We start from the raw sequence: 24,645 nt of genomic DNA, 5'->3' as shown, positions 1-24,645 counted from the left end.
TCATGCTCAAATGTCATTTTACCACATTCCATACATAAGTACCCATCTCTGCTATAAAAAACTCTTAGAAGAAAAGACTGGAGTAAATCTTTGTGACCTTGGATTAGGCAATGGTTTCTCAAAAGCACAAACCACCAAATAAAAATAAATAAATAAATTGGACTTAATCAAAAGTGAAAACTTTTATGTTTCAAAGAGCACTATCAAGAAAATGAAGACATCCACAGAATGAGAAAATATTCGCAAGTCATATATTTGGCAAGGAGACAGTATCCAAAATATGTAAAGAACTCTTACAACTCAAGAATAAAAAGACAAAAATAAAGAGTACACATGGGAGTCTCTGCCTCTTGGGATCTGACACTCACAGTGCTGACAAGGTATAATCAAAACCTTGAACATCCACTGCTGTGACTAACACTGTTCTGGCCCCAGGGATCACTTCCCTATATCTCTTGTCCTATGTCCTTGAAACAGAAGGCAACCAAGTTTATGTACTATGAAGGTTTGTGTGTTGTGTCACTGCTAGTGGAGATGGATACTGCTTGGAGGGCAGGAAGGATAGCAGTTGCAAAAGCACTTCAGTAAGAGAAATTATTCAACTTGTCAAATTCTTCCTCTCAAGTTTGAAAGCAATAAGAGTCTTTGAAAGCAAACATTCTCAATATTACCAAGCATCTGTTTTCTTGCTTTTCTTTATATTTCAATCGATGCTTCTGAAAGTTCTCACAAATCAGAGTCATACTTGCAAGAGTTTCACAAGGCTGGGAAAACATTTGCAATATTAAGTGTTATGGGTTGAATTGTGTTCCTCCAAAATACATATGTTGAAGTCCTAATTCCCAGTACCTTAGAATATGACCCTACTTGGAAATAAGACCTTTAAAGAGGTAATCCAGTTAAAACGAGGTCATTGGGGTGGGTCCTAATACAATATGATTTCATAAAAAGATGAAATTTGGAGGTGCATACAAAGGGAGAATGCCATGTGAATGTCAAGGCAGAAATTACAGTGATGTATCTATAAGCCAAATCACCAGAAGAAAGTCTTCCTCACAGCACTTAGAAGGAACCAATCCTGCCGACATTTTGATCTTGGACTTCCAACCTCCAGAACAGTGAGACAATACATTTCTATTTTAACCATTCAGTTTGCGGTAGTTTGTTATGGCAGCCCTAGAAAATTAATACATTAAACAATTCATATTACTCTTAAATTTGTACATATAGAGGATCATGTGTAAAGCACGATTCTGATTTCTATTATTAAATATATATTTTGCATATATTGCAGAATATATTTTGTAATCTATTCTGCAATAATTATTTATTATATGGCCCCATTACTATATTTGAACATTATCTATAAAGTTCTTAATTCATATGCTAAAATTCTTAGCATATTTAAGTATTGCTTTAGGAATTTCATTGATAACAGCTGCTACCGGCCCAGGGAAGTGTACTGTATCCAAATTAAAATTAGTTTAAAAAAGTTAGAAGTACAAGGATTCAGGAAAGTTTGTCAAATTTGGCACTGTTGTCAAAAGAATAAATGCTATGTAAAAATCTCGTGTAAAACAACATAAGTAGTCATTTTGCTGAAATGAAGGCAATAAAACATTTTAATGGAACTAATATATAACAATCTATGAATTATATACAGTATTCTGGCCCATGAACAGAACACCCAGACATACATAATCATGATTAAAGTAGTCATTTTTGATAGTTCCTAGCTTTCAGTCATAAAAAAACCATAACTTTGCATGTATTTTTTTATTTTGTCATTATGAAGGTATATTTGTCAATGTGGGAGGATAGAACATATTTCATTTAATAGTTTGCTAGCTTGATTTATAACTTTGAAATATTTAGACGTGTGGTATGGGGGCCTCCACTTGTACTCATGCCCCAGGCCGTATAATTGTTAGAGGTGGGCCAGGACCCAGCAATGACAGAGCAAAATAAAGCCTGAAGCTATAAGCAGAGGCCAAACTGCTCTCAAGCTGACTCCTACTTCAAACTAAAACATCATCCTGCAAGCTTCATGTGAAAACCTAATGCAGTCTCTAGAGGGAGTGACAAGTTCCTCAAATACTTTACCTTCCCAGGCCATAGTCCTAAGGGCTAAGCCCATTCCATTTGGGGGTTCTGCAGCTTTGTGGCCTCAAATGGCACTCAGCCCTCACCAGGTTCCATACACCTAATACATTTCACTGTTCAAATATTTAGGTTGTGTCATAGACTTGCATTTATCTCTCTTCAGTAACTCTGTTGAGCCACCTTCAAGCAATTTTATAACTGTACTTCGCCCCTACCTCAGAAAAAGTATTGTGCAGTTTGACAAAAGGCTTTCGGAGCAATTCTCAATATTGTGATATTCCCAAAGGCTATCATTTTGTTAACGTTCGACCCGTCCCCTTGTAGTGAGGTATGGCTGCTTGTTGGGGGCTATAAGGATAGCGAAGGGAACTAGCATTCTATTTGGGAGTTAGTCTTAGGAAGAGAATAACTCTAAGAGACAAGGTTAAGTGGTGGCAGCTGAGAAGGGAAAATGTAGGATATGTCGGTGGTGTCTAAGGAAAGGGAAAAAAGGGTATCAAAAAGCCAACTGACAATGCCATAATAAGGATGAAGATTTAATGGCCGAAATCTCCTTGGGATTTCCAATTTCAATTGCATCTTATTATAGCTCTCTCTAAACAAACGTGGCAACTATACATTTCATGCTCTTGCTGACTAAGATGATGAATAATTGAACAGCAAAGATGAAACAGAGGGGCCTGGCATCAAAGGATATTTTTAACTGTGGTTGAGCATCTTTAAGGAATTTCAATATCCCCTCTGTAGACATTGGCTTACAAAAGTGGTATACAGTAGTCAGCCCTACCTTATCTGCAGTTTCACTTCCCACAGTTTCATTTACCCCCGGTCAACCTTGATCCAAAAATATTAAATAGAAAATTCCAGAAATAAATAATTCATAAGTTTTAAATTGCACACCATTCTGAGTCGCGTGATGAAATCTCACACCATTCCTCTCTGTCCTGCTCTGGACATGAATCATCCCTTTGTGCAGTGTATCCACATTATGTGATACACACTCCATTAGTCACTTAGTAGCCATCTCAGTTATCAGATTGACTGTCACAGTATGGCAGTGCTTGTGTTCAAGTAACCCTTATTTTATTTCATAATGCCCACAAAGCGCAAGAGTAGTGATGCCGGCAATTTGGATATGCCTAAAAGAAGCTGTAAGTGTGTGTGTGTGTGTGTGTGTGTGTGTGTGTGTGTGTGTGTTTGGAAAAAAAAATTTTATATATATATCTTTATATATATAAAATTTTATATATATATATAAAGGATTATATATATATATACACATATATATATATATATGTATATATATATAAAGGATTTGCTACTATCTGTGGTTTTAGGCATCCAGTGGGGGTGTCGGAACGTATCCCCCATAGATAAGAGGGATTACTGTACTATCTTTCTATTAAATTAAAAACCATGTGAGCTAAACTGGGTTTATCAGAAAGGTGGCAGCAAAGAAAAACTTCAAGAAGAAAGGACATACAAGAGTGCAAAAATAATTCGGTAATAAAAAAGAAAGGTCATTTCTGAGGCAAATAAAACAGGCAGAAAGTCAACAGCCCAGTGCTTAATAGTAATGACAGATTAGTGAACCATATTAATCAACCTGGGATACAGATTATCAGCCGCATTTGAAACACGGATTAACAGGAACAAATAAGGTACCAGGGTGGGAAGCGTTTTTTACAGCAAGTAACACAGGTTATAATCTTTGTTTAAGTAAGACTTCAAAAGAATTCCACATACCAACCAATAGCGAGATCATTAAAGAAAAAAAAAAAGATTAGATTCAAGAAATGCAAGGTAGAGTGACCAAACTTCTGACCTATTTTAAGATCAATCAACATTTTGTACCTGGGCAAGTAGAATGCAATTAGCACTTGGGTGATTTTAAAGAGTCTTACAGTTGCCTTTAACTGGCTGATGAAACAGCAGAACAGTGTGGCTGAAGGCCAATGTTTATTTTTACCCATTACCTATTTTATTAATGGGATTGTGGGCCACTGGGCCTCCAGGCACACACAAATATATTAAAATATCCCACACTGTAATTAGTGGCACAGAGGGGATTAGAGCAAATTAAGTGGCTGTTATGTTTGCCATGGGTTTAGGCTACGTCAGACATTTTGATGCTCTCATGGTAGAGCCCAGTGAATTTTATTTCAGAACTCTATAAAATATGAAATATATTTTCTTGCAGAGCAAGAATTTTAATAAATGGGACTCCCCATCCCCAAATAAAAGTATACATAAAGAAAAATACCCCAAGTGGATGCTCCTAGAGTGAAAAAAGAGAATCCCTTAGCCAGAATAAAGGGCAAATACATCAATAATAATGTCAGTGAAAGAAATTGGATCTTTACACTCCACAAAAAGGGACTCAAAAAGAATAAAAATTAATGTAACCCTCAACCTAGCCACAGGGCTTTCTTCCTCTCTGTGAGTCAGAACTTCTGACTCTGAGTTCTTTAAAGGGAATAAAAATAAAGTGATCACTTAATTGTTGACCTGTTCAATGACTAAAGCATCAGAAATGCTTGTGGAAATGTAGAATAAACCTTTTAAAGCTAATGGCTAAAGTACAGTTTCCCAAGCCAGCACTGTATCATTTTTGTTTGATTTTACCAAATCTATTTATTGTTGTAAATAATATAGATTAATTCTAAAATAGCAAATATAAGTAGATTTTTGCTTTGATTGTTCACCACACTTGAGATTACTGCCAATGTTGGTCTCCTGTGCATCTTTATATCAGAGAAAAAGCAAAATGGAATGAGAGCAGGGCAAATGGAATGAAATCTGGAAATACCATATTTTGGTCTTAGCAAAGCACCAACACTGCTTTTGCCCCCAGAAACCTCTGGAAAACACTTAGAAATGACAAGAAAGGAAATAAAAGTACTTACGAGGATCCTGGACTTGCAGTGGGAGGAGGACCTGAAGAAATGAAAGAAAAACAAAAGAAACAGTCAATCTGGGTTGTTGGATACAGTGAGTGTGGGTACAGTCAAACCATGACAGAGTAAAGTTCTCAACCGCCCCTCCCTCCGAGGTAATATTTAGTTTTCTGGGATTTATTTTGCCCCAGTTGCCCCCAAACTGGTATACCTCTACAAAAAGGTTTACCAGTGAGAACTTGTCTATACCCCATAGTTTAGGGCCTGAAAAATGCTAAGACAAGTGCTGAAAAATGAGTCAGTAGAGTATGCGTCCTCACACGACGCGGAGAGTTTCCAGTGGGAGGCTGGGTGATTGCACCCGGATACTGATTGTAACAGCAGGCGTCTTTGATGGCAGCTGGACATAAAAGGGACATGTGTGCTATAAATCTTTCCAACCTCTCCCTCGATGGCACGGTGATTAGAGTAGGTTGCTCTGCTGTTTACTAGCTGGGCAATCCTGAGCACGGTACTTGACGGGGCTTGGTTTACTTATTTGTAAAATGGGTACAACTGTACCAGCACCAGTGTTGCTGGGCACATAGTGTGTTCTCTGTATAAGCTCATTCCTTCCCTCTTCACCCCTATGGAGGCTCAGGGCCAAAGGCCGTCCCCAGTAGGAGGCTGCTTACCAAACTTGACGAACAAGACTCCAGTGGTAGAAACCACCTTCTTGCCGTTGGTCGCCACGCACTGGAAGTAGCCCGTGTCTGTGGTGTCCAGGTTGCGAATCCGCAGCCGGGAGCCATAGTTGGTGGCCCTGAAGGAGATTCTCCGGGGCTCCTGGACCACGGGCGCGTCATTTTTGAACCAGCGAATGGTGGGAGGTGGGTTCCCAGAGACTCTGCAGTGCAGTTCAGCCGTCTGCCCCAGGGATGTGGTGATGTTGTTCATGGGTTCGTCCAGCGTCAGGTAAGAATCTGTGAGCACAGAGCGCAGGGGGCAGGTGAGAGCAGCAGGCAGCTGGAGAGCACTTCCAAGTATCCCCAAGCCTCTCCACTGTGCCCAAGGACCACAGAGAGACTAAATGCCAGCGGTGGAGACAGGCAAGACATGAAATTACCCATTTACCAAATAATCAACCACAGAGCCTGCCGCTTGGAAGGAAATTTGTTACTAACCATAGTATAAAACCCAAAGTTTTCTAATGACTATATCATACCCATGGGTAAATGTTGTTTTCTAAGCTAAGACAAAATGAGGTTTTGTGTGTCAGAGCATTGAAAAAAAAAAAAAATACACGGTCTTTCTTACAGATTCAAACAATACAGTGAAGAAGAAAAAGAAATAAAATTCACTTCAGATCTCCCCACCTCAAAATAAATAACACTATTCTTAACCTTCCAGCTTGTCTACTTTTGATAATAAAGCATGAAAAACTGGAAAAGTAGGAGCAACATATTTATATCCACATGGCATAAGATCAGGAGGGATGTCAGAAATATTCCTGCCAGTGAGGAAAGATAAAGGTTAGGAAGGCCAGGTCATTGGCACATGAAGTGATGAGGCAATGAATATTTCCATGTTACGCATATCAACTGTAACATATTACAATATATAAAATTCTAGGCATTCAATTTTTAATTGAGATATAATTTATATTCTAGAAAGGTACAGATCTTAGTTATATTGTTCCATGAGTACTGATAAATGCATATACCATGTAACCAATGTCCCTATCAAGATATAAAATATCATCAACATCCCAGAAAGTACCCCCAAACATCCTTTGTAGTCAATTCCCCTTCCCACCCACTCTCCTGCCCTCATTCCAGGCAATTATAGCTCTGATTTCTACCATCAAAGACAAATGTTGCCTGTTCTAGTATTTCACATAAATGAAATCATCTTATATATACATTTTCCATTCAGTTTCTTTTGAGATTTATTACACTAAACATTTTAATAATGAAATAAATTTTATTTAGGCTTATTCTTCAATAATATAATATTTTAAATATCATGTTGATATTAATTGTGGAATCAAGTTGCTGAAAAAATCCTTTTTTAAATTAAGTTCAATTTCTTAAAAAATTGGTCTGTTATTTATGTGCATAAAGCTTTCTTTGACTTCATTTTATTGACCACACATCCTTGGGTAGATGCCCCTGCCATACCCTCCCATTGCCCTCTGTCCTTCTTTGACCCCCAACCTGGGATGGCTTGTAGCATAGCTGTCTTCTCTGTAGGACTATAAGCCCATAAGGACAGACATCTAGAGTATTTTGGTCATCACTGCATCTTCAGCGTATCCTACTGTCTGGCACCATTGTCCATTTGAACTTTCTGTAATGATAGAAACAGTCTATAACCTGCATTATCTAGCTGGTAGCTACTAGCCACAGGTTGAGCCAATGAGACAAGGAATGTGGCTAGCGTGACTAAGGAATTTAATTTTTAAATTTAAATTAAATAGCCATTTGTGGCAAGTAGCTTGTATTGGACAGCACAGGCAGAGCCTAGTAAATTTGTTAAATTTAATGAGAATTTGTTGAAAAATAACTTTTTTTTTGAGATATCTAACCAGCTAATTTAACCACTAGAATGCCTGTATAATTCTTTCATAAATGCAAAAATAAAAAATAAAAAAAATAAGTAATTCATCATTCGCTTTTTAATCTTCCACAAAAAAACTGAAGAGAGAGGTTATCAGAGTCTGGGTAGCTCCACAGGAATGTGGGACAGGTGTGAATGCATTTATTGTACGTGTAGTAGAAGACAGATTAAGCATGAGCATCACTCATGTGTTACCATAACGACACTTTTCATCTCACCTAAGCCAATGAATAATTATCCTTTATAACAGAATCATGAGCCTATAAATGATTCTAATGCCTTGCTTCTTTACATTTATATTCTGATCTCTATCTTTGGACATGTTTATGTAATCTATATAAATATACAGACTCAATCCATGAAAATATTGGCTCATAGATATAAGCACATGTACTCCAAAGAGGTTCGAGGTATACCCAGAGGATCGAGCCTAATTAACAGGTAGCTTTGTGGAGCTGTTATAATGGCTTTACAGTCCAATTTCATACCCAGAGAATAGCTAACTATGCTTTCTCTGTAGGAAAGAAACATAGTAATAGCAATCACATAGCAATGCCAATATAAGAATAGTGGTTAATACTCCCCTGGGCAGGTTCCAGAATTTGATTTGACTGGGTTTGAATCCTGGGTCCGCCCCCAGCTATCTGTGCGACCTTGGGTAAGTTACTTAACCTCTAGGTACCTCAGTTTAACCAAGTGAAAAATAAGAATGATAAATAAAATTCTATCTGGTAACCTTGCTAGAGAATTAAAATTAAATTGGATGACACATGGGACGCGTTAGGCAAAAAGTAAGCACTCAAAAATATTAACCAATGTTATTGCTATTATTTTTATAATCATAACACATTCTGTATAATGCTTTTCAAGGTCTTCGGTCTCCTGTTATCCTATAACAATTGATGACCTAGGAAAGGCACATCAGTTATCATGATCCCCAGTTGCAAATGAGGAAACCATGTCTCAGAGATTAGATAGCTGACTTTCCCCAAGGTATTATAGTAAGCTATATGTTGTGCCCAAAGTTTCCAGCACTAATGGCCTTGGATCCTCAGGCTCAGCCAAACATTTCAACAAAATCCAGCTGAGCTAGCTGGTCAATGTGGTAGAAAAACTGATAAACTACTTAGAATCTTTCTCTGTGCCAGGGACTTGGCTTTGGTATATACCTGCTCAATAACCTCTCAAAGGAGGAATGGTTATCACTGCTTTACAATGAGGAGATCTAGGATCAGAGAGGTTAAGTGACTTGCCCAAGGTCACATGGCTGAGCTGAGGACCAATTCAGATCTCTCTGGCTCCAAAACCCAGCTCTTGCCACTCCACTAGACTGCTTTGGTAACAAAAGCCCTACTGAGTGGCGGGGACAGAATTCAAATTTCTTCCCTAAACCAGGGCAAGCTGGGGACACATACATACCCCCACAGGACTGTGATCCTCCCCTAGCTCCTGCCAGGATTGTTGGGTTACTTGGTCTAAGCTTTAGCCATGTGTTCAGGCTGGTGTTCTAGTTTCCCTCTGAGGTGAGGTAACTCACCTGATCTGATGATATACTGAGGTCTTGGGTCCCCTCCCTGTCTATCTCCTGGCAGGCTCTTCTCCTTGAAGATACATCCTGTTTCCTGTTCTTTCACTAGCGTGGGTCCAGCTTTGAGCTGGAGGGGTCTCCATAGTGGCAGGAAGTGTGTACCTAGGTACTCGAACAGCCTGTCTCCTCCCTCTCAGATTTCTACCTTCTTTAAATATCAGAGCTAACTACATCAAGCCACAGTCCACCTTGATGACAGCTGCTGGGTACATGCCTCAGGGGTTAATGTTTCCTGCTGAATTTTCATCAAACTGAGTTACCTGCTGAGTTTTAGTCAAACTGAGTTTTAGTCAAACAAGAAGTCACTTCTACTTTCTCTCTTTGGTTCCCTCCTCTTCTCCACAGGTGGCTGCTGATGAAGTCCCAGCAAGCTTTGTGGCTGAGACCATATAACATATAATATAAAAGGGAGAGCTGGGACTTTAAACTATTTCTTTTGCCTCCAAACCTACCGCAATCACAGACACACAGTGCTTCAAGTTTTTTCTTCTGGAAACATAAATTAACCAAGAGCCAGAGAGTTTTACAACTGGGACAGGGAGGGAAGTATTTCAACTGTACTCTGAAGGTATACTCGAATTTTTTGAAAACAAATTAGTATGAGCTGACCCATTATGGGCTGATCCATTGTATGAAATCAACCCTAAAAGACTCTGGAGCCAGAATGCCTGAATTCATGTCCTGGTTTCTACTACTTATCATCTGTGTGACCTTGGGCAAATTATTTAACCTCTGTTAAATAACTAAGTATCTCAGTTTTGTTATCTATGAAATTAATATAATAATTGTATCTTTCTCATAGGGCTATTGTGAGGATTAAATGAATTAATACATGGAAAATGCTTTGAATAGGGTCTGGAACAGAGCAAACAGCATGTGAGAGTTTCTATTATTTTATGAGCTATTTTTTTTCTTTCTTTTTCTCACAAACATCTTATTCCTAAAAGTAGGGAATGATTTTTCCATCCAATTGATTGATTACCTGGTTAAGTCCAGTCCTGACTTTACAGAACAGGAGACCTGAGGGGTGAGGCCACTTGCCCAATATCACATGACTAATATACTGTAGGCGAGAGTAGTTAATTTGTCCATGAGCTCTAAATAATATTTACCTAAAAAGAAAAGTGAGAGTTACAGAGCATCTTGAAATCAGTGTAGTATCCGCCAAAGCAGTATGTTCCCAGAGAGAACAAAGGAAATGTAAACAAATCTTTGTGTTTACTGAACAAAGGAGCCTACCACAAACACAAGTAATTTGGTTTTAACTTTTCACTGATAAAGAATAATGTTTAAATTTGGTTGCCATCTGTAGCTGCTCAGTTAGTAAGCAGAACAAGCAAACGGTCTGGTCCTCAGCTTGGCAAAGACTGGAAGCATAAGAACATTTGACATAAATAATGGGAAAGCATTTTGTGACTGGAATAAAATAAAATAAAAGTGCATGTCTGTATGCTTGCTATCAGTTTTGTTGTTAACAAGCCCTTGGCCATGATCCATTCTCTTCCCAGTACCAGCTGGATCCTTCTATAGCAGCCTCATGGGCCACACTAGGGCATCTACTCTGTTCTCTATACCCAAACCATGGTGTGGCTAATGCCATGCCACTAGTCATTCTTTTCTGAGAAGACCTGAGCATCCTAGGGAAGAAGCCCTGTGCGGAAGAAATCGGCTAATTGAAATTGATGCCAGTTCTGCCACTGCCTACCTTACCTCCCTAGGCTTTGGGTACATGATCTATTACATGAGCCTCTGGGGACTGCCCCTCCAGACAATAGAACAGTTAATGTTTTCCTATAGGCAGCCACAAAACCACTGATTGGCAGACAGCAGGTACTGACTAAGCTTTAATGCCAGACAAAGCGATTTGGCCTCTACATCTAAATCTATGTATACTTTTTTCAGTGGCTTGATTCAATACTTTTGACAATGTATGTGTGCCAGAGCTATAAAAGCTTTCTCATCCTTCTTTCTCATCTCCCCTAGACCACAAATGTTGAGATGACAGACTGGCAAGTAGAAGACAGTGTATAATCTGACCTGATAGAGAAAAAATTTCCAATTCTGCTGCCTTGACTTCCAGCTCTGTGTCTCTGAATGAATTATATCTCTCAGTGGTGATACTGGTAATGATGATTATGATGATGACGATGACAATGACAATGATGGTAATACCAACAAAAATCCTGGCAAGTTATTTTGTAGAGATTGACAAACTGATTCTAATGTTTATATGGAGAGGCCAAAGACCCAGAATTGTCGACATAATACTGAAGGAGAACAAAGTTGGAGGACTGACACTACTCAATTTCAAGACTTTCCGTAAAGCAACAGTAATCAAGACAGTGTGGTATTGGCACAAGAATAGACAAATGAATCAATGAAACAGAATAGAGAGCCCAGAAATAGACCCACACAAATATAACCAACTGATTTTTGACAAAGGAGCAAAGGCAATACAAAGAGGCAAAGAAATGAGCTGTGAAAGAAATAGTTGATAAGCTGGACTTCGTTGAGATTAAAAACTTCTGCTCTGCAAAAGGCAACATCAAGAGAATGAGAAGACAAACTACAGACTGGGAGAAAATATTTGCAAAAGACATATCTGATAAAGAATGTTATCCAAAATATCCAAATAACTCTTAAAACTCAACAATTAGCAAATAATCTGACTGAAAAACGGGCCAAGACTGTAATAGACACCTCACCAACAATATAAAAAAATGGCAAAGAAGCTCCACATCATTTTTCATCAGGGAAATGCAAATTAAAACAAGATACCACTAAACACCTATTAGAATGGCCAAAATCCAGAACATTGACAACACCAAGTGCTGACAAAGACGTGATGCAACACAAACTCATTCATTGCTGATGGGAATGAAAAACAGCACAGATCCTTTGGAAGACAGTTTAGCTGTCTCTTCTAAAACTAAAAATACTCTTACCATTGGTACCTATAATCTCACTCCTTGGTATTTACCCAAAGGAGTTGAAAACTTTGTTCATACAAAACCTTGCACACAGATGTTTGTAGCTTTATTCATTGAACTGCTCAAACCTGGAAGCAACCAAGATGCCCGTCAGTGGATGAAAGGACAAACTATGGCATCCATAGGAATAGAACAATATTCACCACTAAAAGGAAATGAGCTATATCGAGCCTTGAAAACACATGAGTCTTAAATGCATATTACTAAGTGAAAGAAGCCAATCAGAAAGGCCACATATGTATAATTTCAACTATATGAAACTCTGGAAGAGGCAACTACGGATACAGTAAAAAGATCAGTGGTTGCCAGGGGTTGGAGGTCAGGGAGGGGAGGGATAAATAGGTGAAGCACAGAGGATTTTTAGAGCAGTGAAATATTCTGTATGGTACTAGAATGGTGGAAACATATTGTTACGCGTTTATTGTTCATTTAAAACATCAAGTGTGAACTGTAATGTAAACTATGGACTTTGGATAATTATGTGTCAATGTAGGTTCATCAGCTTTAACAGATGCACCACTGTGGTGGGGATGTTGCTAATGGGGGAGGCTGTGCATGTGGTGGGGCAGGGAGTATACAGAAAAATCTCTGTATCTTCCTCTCAATTTTGCTGTGAACCTAAATCTGCTCTAAAAAAATTTTTCTTTTTCATTATTTTGACTCCAGAGTCCATGCTCTAGGCCAGAAGTTCTCACACTTTTTAGTTTCAGGAGCCCTATACACTCTTTAAAATATCAAGTACCCCAAAAAGAAAAATTTTAAGTATTTGTTTACTAATTTACTGAAAAATTAAAAATAATTTCATTACTTGTTAACATAAATGTGTTTTAATGAAAAACAACTTTATTTTACACGCACATAAATAGTAAGAAGAGTGGCATTGTTTTATATTGTTGTAAATCTATTAAGTTGGCTTAAGAGTAGACAGCTGGATTCCCTTTTTTCTGCATTTAGTCTTTTGACATATGCCATTTCGGTTGAAGTATATGAAAAAATTCTGGCCTCACGCAGTTGGAAGAGTGAAGGGTATTTTAATAGCCTTTTCAGATAACTTAGATAATCTTCTTTGAACTGCACCAAAATTTAACGAGTGGTAATTTCTTAAAGGTTAGTTGCAATGTGGAATTTGGAGGTATATCAAAGAACTTTTCATAATCTGTTACATTGAAATTAATTGGTTTATCTTGCACTTTAAGGATCTTTTAGCCATGTCTGATTTTGTAACACCATGCATTGCCTATTTAGAAAACATTGGCTCAATGACTTATGCAGATCTTCCAAATGTTGACACATTTAATTACATAATATAGAAAATCACATTCATTAATATCATCACCAATCTAATCATCAGTAAAGATTAGAAAGCTGTCAATTTTATGGTGGTAACTAAAAGTTTTCCCAAATTTTAATTTTGCTGACAAGCTCAAATTTTATTATTGGCAACTAATATCATCTCTTGTTTACCTGACATGACAGGCTCGTTTTGTTCATTTTCAAGACTATTAAAGAATAACTAACCATAGTCTGACTGTCAGTCATTCTTTCAAGTAAAAAAAGTGGCTAGTTAGTTCAGTTCACAACTCAAATGCTTTTCTTTGTGACAACCATAGCATTTCAGCAGTCAGTGTGAGTACTTACGTGTACTTCCCATTTCACGTCCCATTTCATCATGGGGAATACTAAAAACATGTACTAGGGTCAAGATTTAATTAAGCTAATCATCTTTACTATTTCATCAAAGACATTCTTAAGTGCAATTGGCTTAAAAAAAAAACTATATGTGTTTGGTGATGAAGAATATGACTTCTAGCATGGTTTCTTAGTTTGTTACCACTGCCTTGATTTGTGCTCAAGTCTCGGCAGTTTTACCTACCATTGCTTTTGCACAATACTGATGAGTAAATTGTGGTTCAGAGGTCTTAAAGTCATCTCAGACCTATCCCAGCTAACAGAAGGCAAAGCCAGGGTTTGGACTTCAGTCTCAGTGCTCTTTCCATCACACTCCACAGCTGCTCTTCTGTTGTGTAATAGATTTCATAGAATTTCAAACCCACTTGTTTATGACTTAAGTGAAGTTGTTTTAATCTACTTGTTTATGACAAAAGAAAAAAAAAGTTGCTTTGATACAAGTATGAAGTAAGTAGTGCCAGGATGTCATCATTCCACATCTGTTGTCCTTGATAAGCAGTCAGCAGCCGAGCTTTGGAGGGGCCCCCACTGGGGGTTTATCGATAAGAGCTTGTGGAGAAGCAATGGTGAAAAGGGGACATTTAGACTATAAATACTGAGAGTTTGTGAGGATTATTTGAGAGTTCCAGCTTGGGTGAAACCTAAAGACTCTCTGAAGACCCTTCCTATATTTGCTCCAGTCTCGGGGAGCAGACAGTGGTGATAAACCCCACAGAAGCCAGGTGAAAGAAAGAGATGAGCCAGCCGACCAACACTGGCGTCATTGTTCCCTAGCAACGTGCTCTAGCAACAGAGAACTTTTACTTTTGCACTGGTGGCTGGAAATCAGCTTTTTTGGTTGATCACCATCTCTTCCCAGTGCCTCCTCCTATAAAAGGGTACACCTCATATTAAATTTGGACTTTATTCCTTCATCTCCCCTTGCCTGGAACAATAGTGTGATGAATTTGTCATTTGTTTGGAGTGTGTTATTTCTTTAGTTTGCTTATTAAGAGATATCCTGTATGTTATTGGCTTGTAAAGTTATTATAATTCCCACAGCAATCTGTGCTGAATAAATTGTTGGCAAAGACAGCTGTTTCTAAGCATAACTTTTGCTGCCTCCTACAAAACAAAAACAAAACACCTTCGCCACCCCTCTGGGTCCTGGACTAGTGTGAAGCTCTCAGAACCAAATGATTTAGTCCCGGATCCGAGCACCATAAGCCAGAGGGAGGCTTGTGTGACCTGTTTTCCATTTCCATAAGCAGCTTAGGATTTGGGGGGCAATCCTAAGTGATTGCGGTATATCTGGGCAAAAGTTTGGGACTCTGAATAAAGTAAGAAAATCAAATGCCAGTATACTTTGGGTGCCACCATTTTCTCCATTATCCACAGAAAGTGATGATCATAGCTAACTTTTTTTTTGGAACAATTATAAGGTACCAGGCACCATTCTAAGCATCTTGCACACATTACTTTAATCTTGAAAACAATCCTATGACACCATTCTTAGCCTCATTGTAGAGATAAGGGAATGAGACACAGAAAGGTTAAGTAATTGCCCAAAGTTATACAGCTACAAAGTTACAGAGCCAGGACCCGGTTCCCAGACCCTTGGACACAAAAGACCATATTATTAGCCAATGTACCATTTCCCAATAAACCCTGACTAAAGTCTTTCATCGTTGCCTAACCAGGACTACAGAATATTCTTATCCTTTTTATGAATCCATCCAGCACGTGACAATTAATATTCATTGATACCGAGAACAATTAAATCACTACTCGTTATATATGATGTAACTGGAAGTCATCATCGAGAATGAGCTTTTTAAATACTGCACAGGCAGCATTCATACTGATGCTTAATCAACCTAAAAAGTGAACTGTGAGAAAAAAGAAGTTAGTTTATGAGCTCTCTGGGAATTGAGACTCTATTTCCTCTTTTTTTCCTTTTTGTATTTCCCTCAACACTCCATGTGTTATTGTGAACTTCGTAGGCATTTAATAAATGCTGGTTGATTAAGTAAATGGAAGGCTCAAGTGTATTTTGGGCAAATGAGCTTCGGCGACACCCCATTTATTACTTACTCGTTTGACAAGACGTCACATCCACAAATTCCTCCCAACATTTATTACTTAATTTTCAAAGCACCCTCCCATTCTCCTCAGGGAGGGAGGCGGGGCCAAGAGTTATATTCCCATTTTGCCAGGTGAGAGAAACAGAGATTATAAACAGTTTAAACAGTCCTTTGCCATGGCAACCCAGCCAGTCAGCCAGGGAGCCAGTCACAATTAGGCTCAGGGTCTGGGTCTCAGTATCAAAGAGGCACAGGCTAAAATTCTAGTCTCCTACAGGACAGATCCTTTTCAGAAGAGGGAGGAGGTTCCCGACATGAAATAAAACGCTTAGCTAAACATAAAGGAAGGCTGCCAAATGCAGTTAGGTCATCACATTTGACTTTGAGAGAACATTCTGTTCACGCTATCAACCTGCATTCACTTTCAGCACACTTCACCATAAATACTTCTGACTCTCTATCTCGGGAAATATTTTTTATCTTAATAAACTCAATGCAAAACATAATCTAAATCGGCCTGCACATTCTTGAGTCTGAGCCACAAGCTGCATTTAATAAAAATCAGTGGAAATAGCAGGGGACTTCCGAATAACCACAGTTCGTTATCTGACGTGGGGCTGCTGGGAAGTCCTGAACACACGGGGAGCAGATCAGTAAGCTGAAGGCACGGAGAGAGCCTGAGACCACTGGATGACCCCACTTGTTGGGACTTAGTTCCCACTGGAGGCGCTATTTGTGATAACAAACTACGGCACGGTCATTAAGAACATGGCTCTGGAGTAAAACTGCTTGGCTTCTCTTACTTGCTATTACTTAACATCTCTAAGTCCCAGTTTCCTTAACTGCAAAATGGGACTAATATTGTAAATACCCAGCAGTGTTGTTGTGGAGGCTAAATAAGATAATCCATCTCTGGAACATCAAAAGCACTCACTACAGGGAGCTGTGTTTTGCTAGAGCCAGAGAGACGCAATCCTCACTGAACATCACGATCGACAGGGGAATAAGACAAAACACTGATCCCTGGGTGTCAACCCAAGAGATTCCAGTTTAATTGATCCTAGGTGGAGTCCAGGTATAAACATTTCTTTAGACGATCCTCAAATGATTTTCCTGAGCAGCCAACAGAACACTTGGCTATAATCATTATAGATACCATTTCTTGACCACTGATTCTTGCCTGGCTTCCTGCTGAGAAGCTAGCTTTTACTGCTCAAAAATCTCTAGGAGGATTCTCCACTACAATTCCTATTGTTCAGAAGAAGAAACCAGGGCGGAGACATTAAGCATGTTGTCTAAGGTTACATTACTGATAAAGAGTGAAACTGCATCTCCAACCCAAACTTTTGCCTTGCACTCCCAGTATTTAAGCCTATGTCCCTAGTCAGGTACAATGAAGATAAACATTTTCTAATGGAACAGAGCTGCTGTGGACCAGGGGCATGGTGGTTAAACACCAAAAGAAAAAAAGTGATGTGCTGGGCCAGATCCTGGCCCAACATGTATTTTCTTGAAAGCTCAAGTACTAATGCATCAAGCTGAGCTCGGGCTGATGGCCTCTGAGTAAAAAGAGTGGGTTTAAAGAGTGTCCATAGGACCAAAGACAACAAACAGTCAATGATGCGGTTCCTTTTTGGGGAGGAAAAGTACATATATCAGAAATGGTTCTGCAAATGTGCACTTAGAGCAAAACCTCCTATAAATCTGGACTAACAGGGAAAGACAGCTGCCTTTATAGGTCTTTCCTTAGGAAGCACAGTAAGTTATCACATTTGACTTTGAGAGAACATTCTGTTCACGCTATCAACCTGCATTCACTTAAGGCTTAAATACTGGGAGTGCAAGGCACAAGTTTGGGTTGGAGATGCGGTTTCACATAGCAACTCAAAGGAGCTTAAAAAAACTTTGCTACCTAGAGGTTTGTTATAATTAATGGGTCATTTTTACAAGTAAGGCCAATTGTATGGACTCTTAAAAGCTCAGGGAAACTACTTTTTCCTCTTAAGTCGTTAAGAACTACACAGAATGAATGCATGGCTGGCCTCCAGCATTTAGATTGCTTTGAGACCTACTTATAATTAATAAAGGTGGGAGGAGAAGGGAACAAACATATGTTGAACACTGATTTTATCAGTTATTTTACATATATTACTGCATTTTATCCTTTCTAGAATGCTGTGATTTATGTAGGTTTTCCTAGCCCTGTTTTAAGGAAGATACCGGAACTCATAGAGGTGTTAGCATAGGCTCATCATGGCTGGGATTGGAACCCAGTTCTCCTGCCCCCACTCTCAACTTGTCCCTTCTCAACCTGCTATTTTATACCCTTCTGTCATTAAGAACGGCTTCCATTATCAACTCACCTGAAGCTATCCATAGGACACCTACCTCTCATGCAAAGATGCTATGATCTTTACCAGCCCTTACTTTTACTCCAAGAGCAGGTTCTCTACCGGGATCACTGGCAACTGCCAAAACGATTAGCCTAGAGACTTTTTTTTCTAGTTATCAACTTTTACAAACGTCTTTGGTTTATTTCACTATCCAATTTATTTTAACAATTTTTCGACCATTTTTATTATTTGGGGGGTATCATTTTGTTACTTTATGTTTATCATGTATGCATGTTTCATTTAAATTTAGAAGTAAGAATACAGTAGTTCCCTCTGCCATCCCCCACCCCCGCCCCACCTCCTTCAGGCCCATCCATGATTTTGCTTTCCATGGTTTCAGTTACTAATTCATGGTCAACTGAGGTCTGAAAATATTAAATGGAAAACTCCAGAAATAAGTAACTCATAAATTTTAAATCGTGTGTCATTCTGAGTAGCATGATGAAATCTCATGTCATCCCACTCTGTCCCACCCAGGACATGAATCATCCCTTTGTCCGGTGTATTCACGTTATACGTGATACCCACCTGTTAGTCACTTAGTAGCCTTCTCACTTATCAGATCGACTGTTGAGGTATTGCAGTGTTTGTGTTCAAGTAATCTTTATTTTACTTAATAATGGCTCCAAAGCACAAGAAGAGTGATGCTGGTAATTCGGGTAGGCCAGAGAAGCCGTAAAATGCTTCCATTAAGTGAAAAGATATGTAGGTGCAGGAAAAAAACATAGTAGATATCAGGTTCAGTACTATCTGTGGTTTCAGGCATTCACGTATTGGAACATATCCCCCGTGGGTAAGGGGGCATCACTGTACTTAGAAATTAAGAGCAGAAGCGCATTTCCCCATCAGAACAATGACTGATTTTGATATAATCAAATTCTTGCAAATAAAATTCACAAGAACACAAGGTATCTGGCTTGAAAATTGGTCCCTACATCTTAGAGAAATATTTCCAATCTTGTTTCTGACTCCTCTGATCTTCATCCATCCTGATTTTAAAATGGTATTTTTTTAAACTAAATCCCCATCGTCAGCTGAATGCTAGGATGATAAGTAAAAGTTCATGGACCTAAAAATTTTTCAGGTATAGGGTACATCTATATTCCAAGGAGTCACTAGCAACTTTTCCCAGCCCTGGAAAACCAAACCAAATAATACTAGCAAAAGCACCAACCAGTATTTTGCTTCACTATAGCTTCGTATGATTCAAACTTAAAAACAAAAAATAAAGCAAAGCTTTTGACTCTTGGGCTTAGGCCTTGCATTCTACAGTACAACCTGAAAACTACATTCTCCACCTTTGTTGTTGAGTTATAAACCTTTGCAAAATGCTGACAGACCTTAACTATAGCAGGACAAGATGAATTTGTTCACATAATGAACTTTTAAATGACGGGAGATAGTATCTAGAAGGCCACGCCTGAGATACATTTCTGATTTGGGCTGTGGGCCAATGCAAACAGAACACATCATAAGTCATCTTTGTGATTTCAATACTGTGGCTAGGAGACACCTCAGCATCAGCATAATGTGTGATACTCTCTACGGAAGCCTGTGGATGCTTCTGCTTCATGCAAAGGCAACAGTTGTGCTTTTGGCCCTGCTAGGAAGCCCTGTGAGAGGACGAAACAAGTCACATTTAGGGCCTTCAAAGACGAAGTCACTGTGTATTTTCACTAACCTGGCCTGACTTTGTGAGGCAACGGCTTGTCCAGTCATAATAAATTCTCAAGTGTTTGACGGCTCTAAGTGGAGTCCAGTGGCTTTCAAAATAAAAGTTTGCCATTCGGGCCAAGGAATTTCTATTCCTATAGGAACCACAGTTACACCATCTCAGTTTTCTAAAGTCACATCTTGATTGAACAGGACCCGAATCCCTTTGTGTGCCAGTCAGCATTCCAACTCTATTCCACTGAGACTGACATTCCAGTTTCAGGTTTTCCCGGAATATAAACTTCAGGAAACAAGAAAGGGCACACAAACCATTCTTTCCTCTCATCTTCATTTATTGTGCGAGATTTGTATTTCAAAATTTAAAGGAATCTGCTGACTTGATCACACTTCAGATGTCCTGTGAGCAGGACAGTGCACTGGAGAAGTCCCCATCACTTGAATGTTCTCTGTTGTAAATGGGTGGTTTTACCATCAAATTTTGAACCAAATTTCTCAAAAATTAGAGATCTGTTCTACTGCTTTTTCAAGAAAACAGAAAGGTACTAAGCAATCTGGAGATGAAAACTGAAGTGGATACTATTTTCTTAGTAGCAAGGGGCAACAATCAAACACACAAGTCTGTGAACGTTGGGGATCTGACTGTGTCTGTTTCATTGTTATAGCACCTTAGACCTAGCACAGGTTTGCTGTGGATAGATGTGAAAAATGTTCAATGAATAAATGAACAAATGGATTTAAGTGCCTGTGCTCAAAGAGCTCTCATCCTGGCTATGGAATCAAACGTGTAAAGAAACGATCATGACAGAAGGTGAACTGAGTGTGTTCGGGGTGACAGAGGACCCTAGAAGAGGGAAACGTAACCTACTTTCAGGGCCTGTGATCGAAGGAGGTGAAACTTATAATTTGTGGGATTTTTAAAAAGGAGGAGATACGGTCTCTATCCTTCAGGAGCCCCTTAAGATCTTGAAGAAAAGAAGAGATATTCCAGGAATCTAATTTGAAAGTACAAGTCAGAGTGAGAGTAAAAGCTAAGTGTGTGGTCAAGATGTTGAGTGTTGACAAAGTATGGGAGAGAGAGATCAAAATGGGTAGGCTGGGGTTACTGTGTAGCAGTGGCAGAGAGGCCAGGCAATACTCTGCCTTTTATCAGGCAGAGTGGGCAAGACTCAGAGCAGAGTGGAAGGAGAGAGAAACCCCAGATTTCCTGTCCTGTTGCTGGAATGTGCAGGCACTTGGGGGGAGGGAAAGAGTAGAGAGGAGAGGGAAACAGAAGAAAAGTAAGAAAATATTTGTTAAACACCTGTGCAGGCTCTGGGAAGGTACCTGGATCTTCTAATGATGGGGGAAAAAAAACCTGATAAAAAATAATCAGAACAAGAGCAAGAAAACATGCTGTTTTCTGCTCAGGAAGGGGTGAGCATGTCCAGCTGTAGAAATCAGGAAGGCTTGAGAGAGGAGGGAGTTACGCTTGAGCTGGGCCTTGATGGAGAGCAGAAGCTGAGAGTCAGGTTCTAACATCAGAGAAAATGAGCCTGTGAGAGAGGGAGGAAGGGAGAGAGGACAGAAGGCAGGAGCCACGCAGCTGAGAGAGGTAACATGCAAGATTCCGCTCTTGATGCTGACTACATAGTGTATTTCCCACCGCTTCCTCAGTTCACTGTATTCCTCAATGGGGACATTACTAACAATTGAGGCAAGAAAGTTCTACATCCTGCAGGATGACCCTGCACATGGCAAGATGTTTACTATTCTAGGTCCCTGCCGAATACATGTCAACTGCATCTCCGAACATTGTGACAATAAGAAAACAGACCCACACATATCCAACCACATCGAGGAGCCCTGAGACATCTTTTCATCATGGTTTTAATAACCATCATGTTAACATAGTACCCCTAAAATTTGTTTAAAAGAGACCACTTTCAGAGAATGTGTTCATGAGAAGCACCTAGCTCCTCCTCTTGTACCTCTCTAGCTCAGCTTAAGGATGGGATGGGGGTGGGGGTGAGGGTGGTGATGTCTGGTTTCAGAAGGTGAAGGTGGAGGACATAGCACTCCATGGGGAAAGAAATGACTTGAGAAAAAGCTCAGAGGCATGCATGTCTAGGGTGGTGAGAGCAACATGGAATAAATCATCCCCATTTGCTTTGAGAGAAGATTATGGATGAACCGGTAGTGAGAAGCTTGGAAAGATATGTTGGGCTGGACACTGAGGAAATACTTCAAACAGTAATGAGGAATTCCATACTTACTTGGCCAGCATTAGGCAATTTCCACACAATGCTGAGCAAGGAAAGGTGTGGTAGAGGTGGGCTTCAGGAAGTGTGAGCTGACCCAGGAGGACAGAACTGGTGAAGAGCTGTGATGGGGAGGAGGGCTTGGTGAGGTTCTGATTTTGTATCCTTATTTCTTCCTCCCCAATTAGGTATGACCTCAGAAATCCAGGGAAAAGCAGACACAAATTCTAATGACAGATTTCTATCAGCGATTACAATGAAAGGATTTTCTCAGAAGCTGAATATTTCGTTTCCCTTTCTATTTCTTAACTCTTAAAAAATAATGCTTCGATGTATATCTTTATGCTTAAATCTTTTGTTTTCTTTTGTTTTATTTCCTTAAGTTACACTTCTCAAAATGTCTCTCACTCTTCCTTGGCAGGGCCCAAATGTGAGTCTTCTGTCTATCCTTCCAGGGTGCTTAACACAGGATCCAACACACAAGAATATGAGGATAAAATGACACCCTGACTCCACTTGCTTGTCCATACTAACTCTTAGGCCACAAGTCCAAGATTACCAAAACTTGCGAGTGACTGTGGCTAGGAGTGACAAAGTAATTGGAAAGGATATAGCTGTCCCTGGGGCCAGAAACTAGCAGTTTCCTGAAAATCATGGCCCGTAACTCAAATTCAAGCTCCTTGAGGCCAAGGATAGGTATTCATTTCCTTTCATATTTCCCATATGTAAAGAAGTTTAAAATAAAGATGCAGAAACAGGTCTGTAAATTCACTGACACTCATCTCATCAATATGTGAAGTCTGTGACCCCTTTTCCTGAACCCAACAGGGACTCTACGACTATTTTAATGAACAGAATGTTGTAGAAGTGACATTGTGTGAGTAACTTTTGAGGCTAGGTTAGAAAAGGCTACATAGCTTCTGTTAGTTTCTTAGGGGTAGTCCTTCCGGTAGTCTTCTGCTGCCATATAAGAAATCCAGTTACTCTGAGGCCACCACATGGAGAGTCGATGGTGCAAGGGATGCCCTTGGAAGCCCAGCTGATCCAGCCACCAGCCGTAGAGTCCTCTCAGCCCAGATACCAGACACGTGAATGATGAGGCCTTCAAGAGACCTCCAGCCCTGGTCACTATCTGACAGCAACCACATGACACCCTGAGCAAGAACCCTCTAGGGGAGCCCAGTCAACTCCCAGAACCATAAAAGATAATAATAAATGATTGGTTGAAGCTATTAAATATGGAGTGGGTTGTTACCTAGCAATAGATAATCGATACACTATTCCCATTTGAGATTCTAGGGAGTGAAATAAATTCTCTAGAATAGCAGACACTTATTGAAGACATATCTTGTGACAGATTCTGTGCTAGGAAGTAAAAATAATGATTTGCACATAGTCCTTGCTTGCAAGGGGTTCCCAAAGGAGATGGATATGAACATGGATTAGTATAGATATTAGAAAAGAGTATCACAAGAGAGACACAGCAAATACACGATGAGAGTATACTCTGGGAGATTTCCTGGGTGAACTTGCTCTGATGATGGGCTAGCAAAGTGGCCTTCAGATAGGGAATCCCATCAATGAAGTGAAAAATAAGCATAAAGACCTTTGATAAAATAAGCATAAAGACCTGCCACACAGTCAATTTAAAAACAGAAGGCATGTGTTCCAGGACCTGTCATATAGCAGGAATTTGTTCTCTATATATTTGTTGAATGCATGGATGGATGGATGGATGGATGGATAGATGGATGGCACTAGGGAGCCGGCCTAGAAAGAGCATTGGCTGACCTGAGGACAAGAAGGCCGAGAATCAAGTCTTAGTTGTATGATGCTGGGTATATCACTTTGCATCTATAATCTTCAGTTTTCTCATCTGTCTCATGGGAGGATAGGAATAAGAGATGTCTGAGGTTCATTCTCAACTTAAACCTTCTAGGGCACCAAAGAGTTAAGTTTACTTGGCCATCTCTGTAATTAAACAATATATACTAGAGAGAGTCAAATTGTCTTTGTTAAGACTCCAATTGCGTGTAACAGAAGCTAACTCAAGCTGGTTTAAGAAGGTGAAGAGGGGCAGGTTGAGGTGGACGGGGAATGCAACATAGGATGCAAGGGTTTCTCATGGAACTCTGGCAAGGAGTCCAGCCAGGCCTTATGAAAAACAGGAACCAAGACTGGAAAGCTGCTGGGAACCAGGTCAGGGCTCTCCCTCCACCCCCAACCATTGGTTCTAAGAATCTGCTTAAATCTCCTCTCTTCACAAACCAGCTTGCTTGGGTTCTCTATATATATAGCAAAGGATGATCATCCTATGGCCCCCAAGTTAATCTCATGGCACTACCAGCAACTCACAAATACTGACTGGTTGTTTCTGACTCCCAATTCCAAATTCCCAGGAAAGTGACTCTGA

General features: G+C 39.6%; 1 protein-coding gene across 3 annotated transcripts in view; it reads right to left on the bottom strand.

Annotated features, from left to right (window-relative positions):
• Positions 1-24,645, bottom strand: part of ROR1 (receptor tyrosine kinase like orphan receptor 1) — a 366,292-nt gene that overhangs the window by 112,021 nt on the left and 229,626 nt on the right. For all 3 annotated transcript variants that reach the window (XM_039838484.1, XM_039838485.1, XM_039838483.1), the window contains exons 3-4: positions 5,675-5,962; positions 5,010-5,040 (exon numbers count right to left, since the gene is read on the bottom strand). In XM_039838484.1, the coding sequence (XP_039694418.1) occupies positions 5,010-5,040; positions 5,675-5,962 (319 nt within the window). The remainder of the gene's footprint in view (positions 1-5,009; positions 5,041-5,674; positions 5,963-24,645) is intronic.

The sequence above is a fragment of the Pteropus medius genome, unplaced genomic scaffold, assembly GCF_902729225.1.
Source record: "Pteropus medius unplaced genomic scaffold, Ma_sr-lr_union100, whole genome shotgun sequence".
Taxonomy (NCBI): Eukaryota; Metazoa; Chordata; class Mammalia; order Chiroptera; family Pteropodidae; genus Pteropus; species Pteropus medius.
This window is presented reverse-complemented; position numbering and strand designations above follow the sequence as displayed.